This window comes from Castor canadensis, chromosome 6 (assembly GCF_047511655.1).
Source record: "Castor canadensis chromosome 6, mCasCan1.hap1v2, whole genome shotgun sequence".
Taxonomy (NCBI): Eukaryota; Metazoa; Chordata; class Mammalia; order Rodentia; family Castoridae; genus Castor; species Castor canadensis.
The window spans coordinates 1,578,406-1,594,673 of NC_133391.1; the positions used below are offsets into that span (position 1 = coordinate 1,578,406).

Here is a 16,268-nt window from a genome sequence, read left to right on the forward strand (position 1 = left end):
GTCACCTGCCTCGCCTGGGGCCTCACCTGGGCTTTAAGGTTCACCTGCCTCACAGCTGTGCTCCCAGGTGGCCCTGGAGGTGGCAGTGTGGTGACTGCGCCTGTGGTTCCGGCCGCCAACTCACCGCCCTCAGCCGCGCACTTCACCCGTCCACCCCGACCCTGCTGGCGTCACACAGGGACCTCACTGTCTTGGTGGCCACAACCAGAGCCGAGTGCCCTCGGGCGGCTGTGAGGTAGGGGTGTGCAGGGACCAGAGGTACAGAGAGGCTGGAGGGGGACAGAGGGAGGGGACACAGGGACAGTGGGAACCCTGTGCTGAGGGGCAGGGGACAGGCTGGAGCAAGCTGGGAGGACATCCTGGTGGAGGTGGCCCACAGGGCACAATGGTCGCCTGGGGCAGGGGCTGCAGAGCTGGCGCCTGGCCGCGGGGGGAAGGTTTGGTGCAGTGTCACACTAGGTATTGGTGTCCAGGCAGCCCAGGACCAGGTCCCTGAGGGTGACTGAGTGCAATTGTCACCGGGGTGGTGGAGCCAACCGGAGGTGACAGAGCCCAGAGCGCTTCCCATGATGGAAGGCGTCCTCCCCAGCCCGGGTGTCAGTGACCAGCAGGCCACTGATGAGGGACCTGGGTGCCACACCTCCAGGAGGAGAGGGCAGGGTCCCCTGGGTGTGGCTTTGTGGCAGAGGCCCTGGGCTCCATCCCAGCACCCCAATACTCGGAGTGAGGGGAGCAGGAGGGACTGCAGCCATCATTGACGTGCCCCACCTGCCAGGGTCCCCCCACCCCGTGACCTGGCTCCTTCCCCACCCCAGGAGGAAACAGAAGTGAGTTCAGGGTTCAGGCGGGGGACATGGGGCCTGCAGGGGATCCCTGATGCTCTCAGCCCTCAGTTTCCCCTCCTGCGCCTTCTGACAAGTGCACAGCCGCAGACCGGGTCAGCGCCTTCCTGTGCAGGACGCCTGGTGACCAGCAGCCGCAGCCGGTGGACGCTTTGCAGAGTGAGCTGAGAACAGGAGTCTGTGCGTCTGGCCGTGTGGGGACAGGCAGTGCCCAGACACCTGACCGTGATCACCCGCCATCGGGGTGCCCCAGGTCCTCGCCGGGGAGGAGGAGCGGGGACAGGGTGGGGCCCAGAGGAAGGGACACGAGTGTCAAGAGCAGCAGGGCTGAGAAGTCATCGCTGGTGAGTGGGACATGTCTGGTCCTCGGCCGGTTACCTGGATGGTGACCCCTCAAGTGTGCTGGGAGTTGGGGGTCCAGGGCCAGGCCTGGCCTTACTGCCTCCAAGCTGTGTGACCGTGGACAAGTCCTTCAGTGTCTCTGAGCCTCAGTTTACCACTTGAGACAGTGGCTCCTGCCGCTCTGCAAGGTCCTGGCCTGAGCCGTGTGGACAGAGCGGCAGGCGTCCTGACGATGACGCGCTCACACGCATGGGTGACAGCATGCAGGGCCCCGAGGACGGCTGGAGGGCGACAGACACGGTGGGAAATGACGGCTCCTCCTGTGGTACCCCTGGCGGCCACTGTGGCCTCCAGCTCTGGGCTCCACATGCGCAGAAATAACCCCCAGGGAGCCATGGCCGAGGGGCTTCTCTTAATGACCCAGGAAAATGAGTATGGACACAGGGACTTTGTTTTTTAATTTAATTTGATTTTTGGGCAGCACTGGGATTTGAACTTGGGGCCTTGTGCCTGCTAGGCAGGCGCTCTACCACCTGAGCCACTGCACCGGCCCCCACGAGGGCTTCTTGAGAGGAAATGCTAGCTAAGCAGACACGTATATACTGGACCCAAGAGAGAGGGACACAAGGAGGGACAGAGGGACTTGGTCAACTTAGAGTCAATCATCAAACATCCTCAGGCCGTGTTGGGAGTTGGCTGGTTTTGAACCTTGGAAACATGGATTCTGGGTGTGCAGGGTGCCTTGGTTGACTTGGGTCTTTCCTTGTGGCCACCCCCCAGAACACCTGTCCACTGTGTCCTTCCTGTGGCCAGGGGGTTCTGAACAGGAGATAGGAGCCTGAGGTTTGCAGTTTGGGTCTGGGTCACACCTGGGGAAAACATGGCTGGGCTGTGTTTCTTAAAAAAGAAAGTATCTGTCAGCCAGGTGCGGTGGCTCACGCCTGTAATCCCGGCTACTCTGGAGGCAGAGATCAGGAGGATCACGGTTCAAAGCCAGCCTGGGCAAATAATTCATGAAAAAACCTGTCACGAAACAGAGCTGGCAAATGGCTTAAGCCACAGAGGGTGACAGTGAGGAGTAACTCCGAGGTCACTGTGAGCGGAAAGTCACAAGCCTGTGACTGGTGCTGGTGAGGAGTCAGGTGCGCTCTCTCTCTCTCTCTCTCTCACTCAGAACAGCTGGCCCAGCCCTACAGCTGTCACCCCCCACCTCTGCGGCCAGCAGACCTCTGGGCTGGGAGAGCGGGGAGTGCCACCTCTGTGTCCCTTGGGAGTTTCCTGAGGCCTTCAGGGCTAAAGGTCAGAGGTCAGGTTCACACCGGAGCCCCAGCTGGGATGGAGGGGAATTCGGGCTTCAGTGAGGCGTCTTGGTGCTCGGCCCCCGGGGGTCCCACGGCCATCAGAGATTTCCGGGGGTGCTGTCACCCCCAGGACACCTGGCCCGCCTGCAGAGGAGACGCCTCTGCTGCTCAGTGGGCCGCCCGCCTCCTCCCTTTCGTCCTCCCACGGAGGTCCTGGCTGTCCCCTGAGTCCACAGGCCTGCCTGCAGCACGCCCTCCCCGGGGACACTGTGACAAGCTTCTGGCCGCACCTCAGGGCGCTGGCTTGAATTCCCACGCCCACCCTTGCTGGTGGCAGGGACCCGAGCCCCCTGTCCCCACTGCCCCCCTCTCCTGTCCCCAGTGGCCTTTGTCACCTCTCACTGACTGGCAGGGATTAACTAGTGACACTTCTGCCCCCACCTGTCCTCTTGGGAGCCGGTGGGCTTTGTCCCCAGCTCGGGGCCCTCGGTCACCATGAGGTCCATCCCAGGTGCCCTTGACTGAGCGTCCGAGGACATCAGTCAGAACCGGGGTTCAGTCAGACAGACTGCGCCCCAGCGTGGGGACCGTCCAGTCCCCGAAGCCTGAACGGAGCGAGGGGTGCGGAGGGCAAGGCCGCTTCCCTGTCTCTCCCGCCTCGCTCTCGCTCCCGCTCCCGAGCTCGCTCCTGTCCTTGGGGCGTCTGGAACCGCGGGGGTTCCGGTTGTGGCTTTTTTTTTTTGGCAGTGCTGGGTTTGAACTCCGGGCCTCACGCTTGAGCCGCTCTGCCAGTGCTTTCTCGTTAGTTTTTTCAGGTGCGGTCTTGCGTTCTGTGGGGACCAGCCTCGGCCTGCGAGCCTCCTTTCTCTCTGCCTCCGTGTGGCTCGGGTGACAGGGTGCACCTCCACGCCTGGGCTGTTTGTTGAGATGGGGTCTCTCTAATCGCCAGGAGCTGTCAGCCTGGGCTGGCCTCAAACCACGGTGCTCCTGATCTCCGCTGGGGTCACAGGCGCGAGCCACTGCACCTGGAGGACTGTGGGAGGTCAGGAGTGACCCTCGCTGGGAGGCGAGGTGGCCGCCGCACGGGGTGTTGATGGAACAGACCCGTGTCCTTACCTCTGACGATCGGCTGTCTGTGGGCTGGGTGCAGTGGCTCACGCCTGTAATCCCAGCCACGTGGGAGGTTAGATGGGGAGGACAGAGGATCAGGCCAGCCAGGGCAAAAGTCAGTGAGACCCCATCTTAACAACAGCCAGGCATGGTGTACCCCATCTTCACAGAATCCGTCACCAAACGGGATGAGTGGCCCAAGTGTGAGGCCCGCAGGTCCAGGTCAGTGGTGACCGCAGAGCCCGCACACCTGGAGGAGCCCATGCGTCCCCTCGGGCAGAGCCAGGCGTCCGTCTGCCGGGAGCCCCTGGCAGCCATTCCCGTCGGCCCGAGGGGAGGCTCGGGGACAGACGGTGGCTATGTCCTGGGACGTCCACGAAGCGCCAGCTGCCAGCCATGCTGCCGTGCCGCCCAGCCCAGGAGTTCAGCTTCGGCCCCCGGGCCCTGAGGGACGCCCTGGTGACACACGACGCGGGCCTGCGGCAGCTGTACATGGCCACTGTCCCCGGTGGAGAGGTCCTGGCCGAGGCCACGACCCCGGGCGGACGCTGTCCAGCCTGCTGCTCGTCTGCTCTGCCTTCGACTGCTGGGCTGCGGCCCGAGGACTCCAGCCCTGCGGCGGGGCCAGCGCGGCCGCGTCTACCTGCAGCCCTAGGTGCCGCCGCGCACACCTGTAATCCCAGCCACCCTGCAGGCGAAAGCGGCAGAATCGTGGTCCAGGCTCTCCTGGGTGTAAAACTGAGACCCCATCTGGAAAACAACTACAGCAAAAAGGGTGGAGCCCCTGCCTAGCACGCGTGAGGCCCTGAGTTCAAATCCCAGTGCTGCCAAAGGCCCTCTGTGCCAGGTGCGCTGTGGGGTGCCGAGGGTGGGTCGGCCCGTTTCACAGGTGAGGAGACTGAGGCTGGGAAGGTCACATGTCCTGCCAGGCTGATGTCGGGTGGACACAGGGGACAGTGAAAGTTTGGGGACCAGCAGCGTGGCCAGTGTCCACTGGGGCCAGGAGGCCAGCTCAGCTGGGGTGGGAGGAGGATGTGGGCAGCCCTGTGTGGTGGCTGTCACCTTGGGAGGACGGTGGTGTTGGGCTCTCACCGTGAGGCTGGGGTCACTGCAAGCCCGAGGACAGCCGGGCTTCGGCCCCAGCTGGCCTGGTCCTGGCCGCAGGGTCAGTGTCATCGCAGGGTCCCCACCGCTCAGGAGCAGAGCATGGCAGCCACATGGGCCCTGTTGTCCCCCTGCGGCCTGTGGGTTCTGCCCGTGTGGACGTGGCACCTCGCTGACCCCAACCTAACAGACCTGGGGTGGGGACGCCGCTTGGGGACTCTGTCCTGCTCTCTGCCTGGGGCCTGTGTCTGTCTGTCCTCCCTGTCCCTCAGGACTGTCCCCAGGCTGGCTTTCTGCAGCTGTGAGAGCTGCCACCCCTGCCACCTGTCCTCGCCGGTCACAGGCGGTCAGCTTTCAGGCTCTGCCCTGGACCCTCGGAGTCCCCGCGTGGGGCCGTGGCTCACGCCCGGGCACTGGCCTTGTCTGTCTGTCTGGGCGCCCGGGCAGGTGGCCGGGGCGCAGGTGGACTGACAGGGCCCTGTGTCCCCAGACCTGAGCGAGGGGCTGTGGTGGCGCCCCCTGCTGGAGCACCTGCGCGGCTGCGCCGAGGCCTTCCAGGGCCTGCCGGTCAAGTGCCACCCTCGGTGGCCCTGGCCGCCATCCGCTGCTCCTCGCGCCCCAGCCGGGACAGTGACGGGCTCCAGCTGCACACAGGTGAGCAAGGGGACAGGGACGCAGGGACGGCCACACCCAGGCGGGAGAAAGGAACCTCTGCCACCTTTTCTGGGGGTGACATCGGTTCCGGGCCGTTGGGGGAGGAGGAGGGGACCCAGGGGCTCTGGACACAGTGTCCCTCAAAGCCACTCAGCCTGTCTCCAGCCTTTTGTCCCGGCAAAGGCCTCGGCGTGTGTCCCCACACTGCTGGCCGCTGGACAGTGGGGCTCTTGGTAGACGAGACCCAGGCGAGCTCTCGCCATTGTCTCCGTCACAAGCCTTGCCGGCTCTTCTCCCTAGGGCTCCAGTCGGGTGTATAGGAGCCCGTTTCACTCTGCGTCTCTCCTTTGAGTTTCGTGTTTTGGGTCTTTGTGCCTCAGTCCCTGTCCTTGCCCCGCAGTGTCCCCACTCGCTCTGCTCCTGGCCATGTTAAGTCCCTCGGCTTCCCACGCTTCTCACTCCTGTAGCTCCTGGTGGGTTCTGCCTCAGATCGCCAGCGTCACCGTCTGTAGGTGAGTTTGGTGGCCCCTTGTGTCCCCCGTCCCCCTCCCACCGGCCACAGCTGCTCTGAAATGTCCAAAGTCACCGTCTGGATGCCCACGGCCACGTTTACTTCTGCTAATTCTGTCTCTAAATCCTTTTTCAGCTGTGGCTTCAACGGAACTCGGCCTTTCAGCCAGGGTTTGGCATTTTTGCCTGGGCCGTCCTCAGGTTGTGATTCTCCTGCCTGAGCCTCGCTCATAGCTGGGATTACAGACACACACCACCACGCCCGGCTCATTCATTGAGATAGGGTCTCGCTTTTTTCCCCAGGCCAGCCTCGAACTGCGATCCCCTGATCTCCAACTCCCGCGTAGCTGGGATTACAGGCATGAGCCACCCCGCCTGGCCTGGCTCGGTTGCTTTGTCTCGTGGTGTATCATGTTCGGCCCTTGCTGGGACCAGGACGTGGGGCTTTTCTGAGCTGTTCTGTGACCCTCGGGTACGGTCTGCATCCCTCCCGGGGTGTGGTACTCTGGGGTGGCAGCTGGAGCAAAGGGCTGTCACCAGGGTCACCATCTGCTCCCCACCATGGGGACAGCCATTGAGGTCGTTGTGATTTATATCAGTTTCTTGCTCAGTGCTGGGATTTGAACTCGGGATCCTCTGCTTGCTAGGCAGCCGCTCTGCCACTTGCGCCGGTTCTTCTGCCCAGGCTGGCCTTGGACGGCTGGGATTATAGGTGTGCTCCATGGCGCCTGCCCCCGCCACTGCTCCCCTCACCCGAGCCCAGGCTGCACGGAGCGGCATGTCGCGTCAGGGCTGACGGGGCCCCGGCGGGGGCACGCACGTTAACCGCGAGGACTCCGTGAGGCAGGGTCCAGGGCAGGGTGACCCCATCTTGACTCGACTGTCAGATGCATTTGTAAGTCAGGTCCTGGAGTTAGGGCCGGAGTCTGTGCTGTGCGTCTGGAGCTCACGGAGGCGACTGTCCCCCACGAGGCCTGGGGGACACAATTCCGTCCAGAGCCGTCACCATCGCCCTCCGGGGAAATTTCCCAGTCCCTCATTGCCCACGGTCACTCCCAGACCCACGAGGCCCGGGACGGTGACCACGTGACTGGGCAAGACCCGGTGGCTCGAAAACTCAGGATGAGATCCGAACTTAAGTTTTGGTTTGTGTTGAGATGAGATTTCGGCTGGCGGAGCGGCTCAAGTGCTGCCTGGCAAGCGAGAGGTCCTGAGTTCAAATCCCAGAGCCGTCAAACAACGTCAGTATTTTGGATGAGGGGCTGCCTCGCCTAGAGTACGAGGTCCTGGGTTCAATTCCTAGTGCACACGCGTGCACTATTTTGGATAGAAATTTGGTCAAATGTATGGTTAAAATTGATCTTTTTTTGTTTTGTAGCACTGGGATTTGAACTCAGGGCTTCTCACTTGCAAAACAGATGCTCTATGCCCTGTGGAGCCGCTCCTCCACTCCCCATTTTGCCCTGGTGATTCTGGAGATGGGGTCTTGATAACTATTTGCTCGGGCTGGCCTCGAACCTCGATCCTCCCGATCTCAGCCTCCAAAGCAGCTGAGATTACAGACGTGAACACTGGTGCCCAACTTTCTAAGTTAAGATGCAGGAAAGTTGGGCAGTTTCTCTGTTGTGACATCTCGGAACCCCCATGGTGAACACCCCTCCCACGCGGCCTCTGTTGTCCCTGCTCTCGCACGGCTCTGGCCACCAGAAAACCCTGTGGTCACCCCTTCCTCCTCTCTTTATCGAGCTGTCTCCGACCTCCTCCTCTGCTAGGATGTCACAGTGTCCCACAGTCCTGGTGTCCCCTCTCCCTGCATGGTCCATGGTCACTTAGACCACTCCACCCCCGCAGCAGGACGTGACTGGCGTGGCGTCCCTGTCATACGGGCCTAGGATCGCAAGTGGCCCTCGGAGTCCTATGGTCCCCTCTTCTCCCTCCAGCTGTCCCCACCGCACTGGACCCGGCCTTCCCTCCCTAGCTCTGTGTCAGAGCCGCGCCCGGCCTCTCCTCCGTGTCCCCTTTGCTCGCGCGCTCACAGACCTGGCCGTGTCCCCCTCCCCCTTGACCTCAACCTCCCCCACTGCGCCCCAGGGTCCCTTTGCCGTGTGAGGTGGCACGCTCACAGGCCCAGGGGACTGGGCTGCTCGTCCCCTCCTGTGGCCAGGTGGGATTCCCTGATGGCCGTCTCGTGGCCTGGCTGTGTTCGGAATCCCACGTGGCTGGTGACGACCCTGCGGGCCACCTTGGCAATGCTGGAGGAGAGGCAGAGACGGGGAAGCTGCTCGTCCATGGGGCCATGGCCTGACCCCATGGTTGTCACACCGCGTCCCATGGCGGCTTTGGGAGAGGAGGACGGGGCCTGCCTGTCCCCTGACGTCTGCTCTTCCTCCCGTCCCCCAGGCGGAATCCTGTCCTTCCTGAAGGACGACAAACTGGGGGACGCGCTGTGCGTGCTGGGCTCATGCGGTTGACCCTCACGAGGCCTGGACGTCCACCTTCGGCCAGGTCCTTCCCGGCCTCGGCCTCTTCTTCCTGGGGAGGGTGACAGTGACACGTGTGCAAACAGCCACGGGAACTTGGGGCGCCTCCTGGGACCGGCTTGTCTTGGGTCCAGGGCCAGCAGGGGACAGGGACGGGTGGTGACCGAGGACTCCCCAAGGAGTCCCCAAGGTGAGTGAGGCCACCTTCCTCTCTGCACCCCTTTCCGGCCCTGCAGAAGTGGCGCCTGCAGCTTTGCCGTTCTCGGGGGAGTTCCCGCAGGCGGGGACAGATGGCTCCGGGACCCCCACAGGACGCAGGGCACCAGAGCCTGGGCTTCAGCGCCCTGGGCCTGGTTCAGTGCTGCAAGGTGGCCTGGTGTGGGCCGGCTGGAGGGACACGGGACGGGATGGGCGCGACCTCCGCCGGGTCACTTGTGCCAGCACTCCTCACTACAGAGCACGGTCCCTCGGTTTACAGAGGGACAGAGGCCAAGGTCACACGGCTGTTGGGATCTGGCCTGGCCTCGCCTGGGCGTGGGCTTCTTGGGCTGCCCGGGTGTCACAGCTGTCAGGTAAGGCGGTGGTGACCGTCCCTCAAGGCCGCGTGCCACGAGCCCTGCCACCTTCTGGGCCTGGGCAGCTGTCGCTGGCTTCGGTGCCTCACGCAGGGGACTCTCAGCGTGGACGAGGCCGTGCGGCCCCCGCCCTGTGTCCCCTCTGCCGCGGAGGCTGCAGTGCGTCCTGGGCTTAGGCTGGTGGACAGGTACAAGGTGAGAGCCTGGGGTCCTCTGGGTCCCGGGGGACCCAGAACGGTGGCTGTGATGTGGGCTGCAGGGGTGGAAGGACACGGGGCAGGTGGCCTTGTATCTCAGGCCACAAGACTGGGGCTACTGCTCGTCCTCCCGTCTTCCCCAGTGTCCCTTCCTCCTCCCCTAGGGAGGGGACCTGACAGACAGGGAGGGCGGGAGGCCGCGAGCCCCTCCTCTGGTCACTGGGCGCTGCCCTCTGCTGGTGGCACGGCGCCGAGCAGGGCCCCTCATTCTTCCCTCAAGATGTCCGTCAACTTGGACCTTTTTTGTTTTCAGTACTGGGGTTTGAACTCAGGACCTTGTACTTGCTGGGCAGGCGCTCAACCCCTTGAGCCACTCCACCAGCCATTTCTTGTGACGGGCTTTTTTGAGATAGGGTCTCTGAACTATTTCCCCGGGCTGGCTTTGAACCGTGATCCTCCTGATCTCTGCCTCCTGAGTAGCTGGGATTACAGGCGTGGCTCACTGGTGCCTGACTCGTTTTCTTATTCAAGTCCACTCTGTTTTCAGCCAAGACCCCAGAAACACTGAGCGCTGGGGGTCAGACGCTGAGAGGCCCCCGAGTTGAAGGCCCAGCTCCTGCAGTTCTCGTGGGGACTCTCAGAGCCCCTGGTGGCTTGTCACCTGTGGTGACAGTTTGCATGGGACCTGGGCCCCTGGTGTGGTGGTGCTGGGCTGGGGACCCTCTGTGGCTTGAACCTCTCTCCCCACCCCAACCTGGCACGGGCCCTGGTCAGCTGGGCACTCGGCGAGGAGCCACGGAGGAAAAGCCCCACCGTGCATGGGGGAGCAGGGGGCCCGGGGACGCCGTGCGGGAGGTCACCTGCCCCGCACGGGCAAGAAATGCAGCAGAACTCGTGCGTGGGGGGATGGTGTTTCTTGTTCCTTTTGCAGCACTGGGTTTTGAACTCGGGGCCTGCAGCCACTCGAGCCACGCCCCAGCCCTTTGTGCTCTGCGTGCGCTCAACGTGGTGCCGTGGACCGGCTCATTTTGCTCTTTTGCCAGGGACCCAGACGGGCCCCACCTGTCGCATAGCTGGGATTACAGCTGTGTGCTACCATGGCTGCTGTTTTTTTTGAGATGGGGGGCTTCTCATTAACTTTTCACTGGGCTGTGGTCTTGGATCGCCCGTGTCTTTCTCCCGAGTCTTTCTCCCCCGTAGCTTGGATTACAAGTGTGTGCTACCAAGCCCGGCCCGCGGGATACATGCTGAGGATTCCCTCCCCTGAAAGCAATTCTGACTGGCTGGGGCGGCTCGAGTGGTTGCAAGGCCCCGAGTTCAAACCCCAGTGCCGCTACAAACATTCCAATTATAGCCTCGAGCCGTGGCCAGGCGAAAGGCAGCTGGGTCCCTCACCCGGTCTCTCCTCCTCAGAGACTCCACGCCTGGACCAGGGCAGCGGCGGGGACATGGCCGGGGGAGGCCGGGGAGAGGTCTGTGTCCGACGACACCCTGGCCGTGAGTGGTGACTCAGGCGTGGGCTGCGAGAGTGGCTCAGAGGCTGTCACCAGCCTGCCGGAGTCCCTCACCGCGGACGCGTGGGGTCACGCCTTCCCCGAGCCGGGGTCCGAGGACAGGCGGAGGACATCGAGGAGCACGGGCGGTGGCTGGCCTCGTGCGTCCAGGCCCTGGGAACGGAGGTGGCCGAGGAGCAGCTGGCGCGGTGGACAGGGCTGTGGACGCCTTGGAGCCGTGGGACAAGTTCACGGGCCGCCTCCCGGTCCCCAGGCAGGAGCCGCGCTGCAGCGGGGACAGCGATGGTGACGGCGTGGGGCTGTGGAGGGTCCTGGGGCACAAGTCCTCCTCGCTGAGGCGGCGGCCGAGCACGCGGAGGGGCTCCAAGGCGGCGTCCCTGTCGCTGGGGTGGGGAATTAGCACGGCCGGGTGGACGTCCCTAGGTCACCGAGCGGCCACGCTGGCCAGTGACTGAGCACGCTGGTGGCCTGGGCCGCTCCTCGTGGACCCACACACGCAGGGCCACTTTCTGTGGTGTGAGGTGACCCCGAGGGACTTCGCAATTGTCTCTGAACGTGACACGAGGACGCTCAGGCCCCTTGTCCCTTCTGACAAATGCAGCGGACGGGCGTCTGGTTTGCAGGTTTCCGGCGTGGGAGGCAGGGGCCCTTGTCACCCTCGGAGGTCGCCTGCTGTGGCTTCTTGCCCGGGCGACCATCTTGGGACAGGTGGCCACACTGTGGACGGCAGTCAGGCCAAGTGGTGACGGGGTCGGTTCTCACGACCCCGCTTTTTGGTGGTACTGGGATTTGAACTCAGGGCTCCCTGCTTGCTGGGCAGGCTATGCCCCCAGCCCTTTTGGCTCTGGTCACTTTTGAGATTGGGTCTCAAGTTTTGCCCAGCTGGACCTCGCAGGTCCTGTGTAGGTTTCCGCCGCTGTAGCCGGGACGACAGGCGTGCGCCACCCCATTCAGCTTCTTTCTGTTGAGATGGGGTCTCGTGAACTTTCTGCCCCGGTTGACCTGGAACCTCAATCCTTCTGCCAGTCTCAGCCACGGGTGTAGCTGGGATTACAGGCGGGAGCCACTGCACCAGCTCCACGGTGGGTTTGAAAAACCAAAGTGGAGTTGACTAGTGTCGCCAGCCTCGTCGGGAGCCCTGGGCTGCGGAAGCTGAGATCGAGTGTCTCGGTCACGCTGGGCATCGCTAGGCCCCGTGTCACTCTCACCATCAGTGACGGGGCCCTGGGGGGTCAGGAGCGCGGCGTGGCTCTGCGCCCCTTGTCCCTGGTGGGGGGTGCTGACCTTGATGTCCTGTGCAGAGAAATCTGCAGAGTTCAGAATCAAGCCCGCGGCAGCTTAGCCGAGCTCCTGGTGACACTAAGGCCACATTTAGGTTCCACAAGTTCCCTGCCACCTTGCCCAGGCCAGCTCCGAACCCCGTCAGGGGATGTGGCACCTGTCGCTGTTTGCCCTGAAGCTGGCCAGCAGGGCTGATGCTGTCACCTGCTTGTGCGGCTGCCCTGGCCTCAGCCGTGGGGACCTGACCCGCACTCGGTCTGTCCCAGGTCCCATCCCCATCCTCCCACGCTGGCCTCTGCAGGCTCCACAGTGACCAACGCAGAATCGGGGGCAGCTGGGGAGCCACGGCCCAGCCCCGCCTGACCCCATGTCCTTCCTGGGTCACTGGGAAGCGCCTGGCTGTCACACTGCAGCCCGGGGCGGTGAGGCACTGATGCCACCTGAACCGAGCCGGGAGCTGCTGGGGCCTCGTCCCTTTTCCTGTACAGAGAGGCGAGGCCCCAGCCGGGGTCAGATGTGACAGGCGGAGGCTGCGGCCAGGCCAGGCCGGGAGGACAGTGGTGCCACGCGGAGGGACCCGCTGTCAGGAAAACCCCAGGAGAAGGCTGTCCTTAGGACAGCAAAGGCAAAGACAACACGGCCAAGCACCGAGGGGACAGCTCCGGCCCCCGGGGGGGAAATGCAAAGAGGGCGGTGGCTGCAGGTGACAAGCCTGTCCTGCTTGGTCCAGCACAGCACCTGTCAGTGCGAGCCCAAAATAACTGACCGAGGTTATTCTTGTGCTTGTTTTAAAAAGCCATTTCCAAGAAATGTCTGGGGTCACTGAGCGTTCGGCCCCGTCCCCACCCCCATGCTTCCCGTGATGGCTGGAGGCGATGGGGACACAGGGCGGGCATGGCCTGTCCATCCTGACACCCTCCCGAGGATCCCTGGCTCTCCACAAACCAAGCAGAGAGGAACTGGCCAAGCTGGGTGCAGTGGCCCACGTCTGTAATCCCAGCTGGAGGCGGAGAGGAGGATCGGGGTTTGAAGCCAGGCCTGGTGCAAGTTTGTGAGACCCCATCTTAATAAGCTGGGTGTGGTGCTTCATGCCTGTAATCCCAGCTATGCAGAAAGCACAAAATAGGAAGGTGACAGTCCAAGCTGGCGTGGGCAAAAATATTTGAAAAACGACTAAAAAGCAAAGCATTGGGGTCGTGGCTCAAATGGTAGAAGCATACCTAGCAAGTATGAGGCCACGAGTTCAAAACCCAGTGCCACCGCAAACCAACAAAGGAAACTAACCAGGCCCCCGAGTGAGGCCCAAGTGTCACCTGGAGTGCGTTAATGAACGTTCCTGCCAGGCTGGCGTCACCTGGCCCTGCACACCCCTCATGGCGCCGCCTGTCCACCCCGCCCGTCCACCCCTGGTGTGGGGCTCACCTCCCCGAGCGCCTGGCCTCGTGGGCCGACCACAGCTCAACGTCCCTTCTTGGCACAGGTGACATGTCTCCTCCTTGGTGCCTCCTGTGACCCGAGGGCCACCTCCCGCTTCCTTGTGGCACTGACCGGTTATGACGAGTTGGCTGGTCAGTAAAGCCGGAGCCCTGACGTCAGCACTTCTGACCTGCACGGGGGGTGACTCCACCCGAGTGGGTGACTGGCCGTTCCCCACTGGAGGACTTTCTCACCCAGGGGACAGTCCTGCCAGGGGACAGTCCTCCCCAGGCCTGAGCTCACACCTGGGACCTTCTCTTCCCTGGGGTCAGCACCTGTGCTCACACGGTGCCTCCTGCCCCGCCTTCCTCCAACAGGGAGTCCCAGAAATGGAGGGAGATGGAGCTGCCAGAGGCTCCTGGGAAGAGGGGACCAAGGCCTGGAGGGGTCGCTGGCAGTGAGGGGCAGGATATGGAAGGGACCGGTCAGGCTCCAAGGGGACAGTGGGGGAGAAGATGTGGTGAGCCCAGCCACCCGGGGGTGGAGACTGGGAATTTGAGTCGCCCCGGGCAAAAAAGTTAGTGAGACCCCATCTCAACAAATAAGCGAGGCTGGTGGCTCACACCTGTAATCTCACCTATACAGGAGTAGATGGGTTTTGTAGTCTAGGCCAGATCCAAGAACATGAGACCTTATTAAAAAAAATAACTAAAGCAAAAAGGGCCGGGGAGTGACCCGAGCAGTGACGCCTGCCTGGCAGGTGCAAGGCCCCAAGTTCAAACCCCAGTACTGCAAAAAAAAAAAAAAAAAAAAAAACTTTCTGAAGTCAGACCAAGCTGTGGCCACTTGCCCTCATGTCATGTCTCTTGGGAATGACCCTGGGCTCCTCCATAACGGGAGGGCAGCGCAGGTGTGGAACAGACAAAGGCCACTGATTTTGGTTTTTTGAGGCACTGGGTTTTGAACTCAGGGCCTCCAGGTGTCACCTACTCCAGCTGTTGTGCCCACCTTCCTGTCTGCTTCACCTTGAACCCCCGAGGGACTCCTGAGGACAGAGCCTCAAGCCGGCTGTGGACCCCGCCACACGAGGGTCCCCCACGCCCGCGTGCCCCTGACCAGCCCTGCCTGGCCACCACCCGTCGTGGCACTGTTCTTGTCCGGTCGGGCGGGTGGCGCACACCTGTAATCCCTGCCCTCGGGAGGAGGAGGGGAGGACGCCAGTCTGGGCGCCGCAGCGAGACCCCATCTGTCAAGTTCGGCACAAGGGGGAACGGACTGAATGCAGGCTCCTTGGTGCCGAGGCTCAGGTGACAGTGACATACGGAGTGTCTCATTTCCCCCGAGTTACAAACGCCACTGACCTGAACTAAGTCTGGGAGGCCACCGGGCACAGGTGTCCCCAGGTACTTCCTGCTCATGGCCTTCCACACGGCGGCCGCGGCCACCCATCCTCAGGCCAGGTTTCCCTGCAAGGCTTTGCTTCTAGAAGCCAGTGTTGTCCCCAGGGAAGAGCAGCTGCTCCCGTGCCAGGGACAGCTCGCTCACGTCATCCCCAAGGTCACTTCATCAACACTCACTCCTGTGTCCTTAATTTCCAGTGTCAGGGTGACACCTTCCGCGTGAGCCACTTTCCGTGTGCTCACAGGGGACGTCACTTCTATTTGTGCCACCAGCACCATTTCTTCGGCCTCGCGCCACGTCTCTGCACGCGTGGCCGTTACCAGCCTGAGAAATGGCGACAACTGCTGAATAACCCCTGGGTAGGGTGAGATTCCTGTCGAAGGCTGTGAGAAAGGACCAGGGACGCCAGCACTGGGGGACGCGCGGTGAGGAAGTGGCAGAGGGAAGGAAGTGAAGCTGAGCCCTGCACCATGAGCACTCACCTCACCTTCCCGCCTGGCTGCTGTGCACCTGCCATCTGTACTACATCCACATCAGAGCTCACAGGAGAGCTCTGCTTCTGGAGACATGCCTGGGGACACCTCCAAGACTCTGGCTCAGACAGATGTGGCCAGGTGACACCCAGCACTTGGCAGTCCTCAGGTTCCAGTGCGGGGGACGGCAGAGCCTCCCACACCCGTGGTTCACTTGAGGCAGCCACTCTGGGTGCGAAGGGCTGAGGGAGGCCGAGGCCACCAGTGACCTGCCACCCCCGGGGTTGCTTTGCTTTCAGCTCAGTCACCAGGTCCCCCGCCCTCACACCGACAGCAGTGCTTCTCGCTCTCACCCGCCTGTGTGACTCGTGTACCATGCGTTCAACATGTGCCCCGGGGGCCTTCATTCAAAACGGTATTTACACCAGGCGCGGCTGTAATCCCAGCCACTTGGGAGGATGAGGCAGGAGGATCGCGAGTTCAAGGTCAGTCTGGGCTATACAGCTGGACCCCGTCTTAAAAAACAAAACAAAAAAATCCCCAGGCTGGTGGCCCACACCTGTACTGGGGAGGCTGAGACCAGGAGGATCACGGTTCAAAGCCAGCCTGGTAAATAGCTTGTGAGACCCCACCTCCACAATAACCAGAGCAAAATGGATGGGCTGGAGGTGCGGCTCAAGCGGTAGAGCGCTTGTTTGCAAGTGTGAAGCCCTGAGTGCAAATCCCAGTCCCACAAAGGGCGAAACACAAAAACCAACAGAAACCCAATAAACCCCAGTATTCACGGTGGCCTTCTCACGTCAGCCCTTTGTTTTGGTGGTGGCACTGGGATTTGAACTCATGGCCTCCCTCACACTTGCTAGGCACGCCTCCAGCCCTTTTTTGTGAAGGGTTTTTTTTTTGAGATAGGGTCTCGTGAACCATTTGCTGAGGCTGGCCTCAAACTGTGATCCTCCTGACCTCTGCCTCCTGAATAGTTGGGATTACAGGCGTGAGCACCGGCACCCGGCCCATGCCAGCCTTTGAAATGCAGAAATAAAAGTGTTAATCGACAGTGAAAACTTCAAA

The 16,268-nt window shown here is 62.4% G+C and overlaps 1 protein-coding gene across 1 annotated transcript; it reads left to right on the forward strand.

Annotated features, from left to right (window-relative positions):
* The first annotated feature begins 3,493 nt into the window (after positions 1-3,493).
* Amz1 (archaelysin family metallopeptidase 1) lies at positions 3,494-11,471 on the forward strand. The gene is given in 12 exon segments (XM_074075362.1): positions 3,494-4,327; positions 4,760-4,896; positions 4,972-5,045; positions 5,190-5,273; positions 5,276-5,353; positions 8,264-8,327; positions 8,329-8,482; positions 8,580-8,711; positions 8,943-9,113; positions 10,529-10,727; positions 10,730-10,810; positions 10,813-11,471. Coding segments are annotated over 12 exon segments (1,782 nt in total). The 5' UTR covers positions 3,494-3,991; the 3' UTR covers positions 11,085-11,471.
* Positions 11,472-16,268: the final 4,797 nt, after the last annotated feature.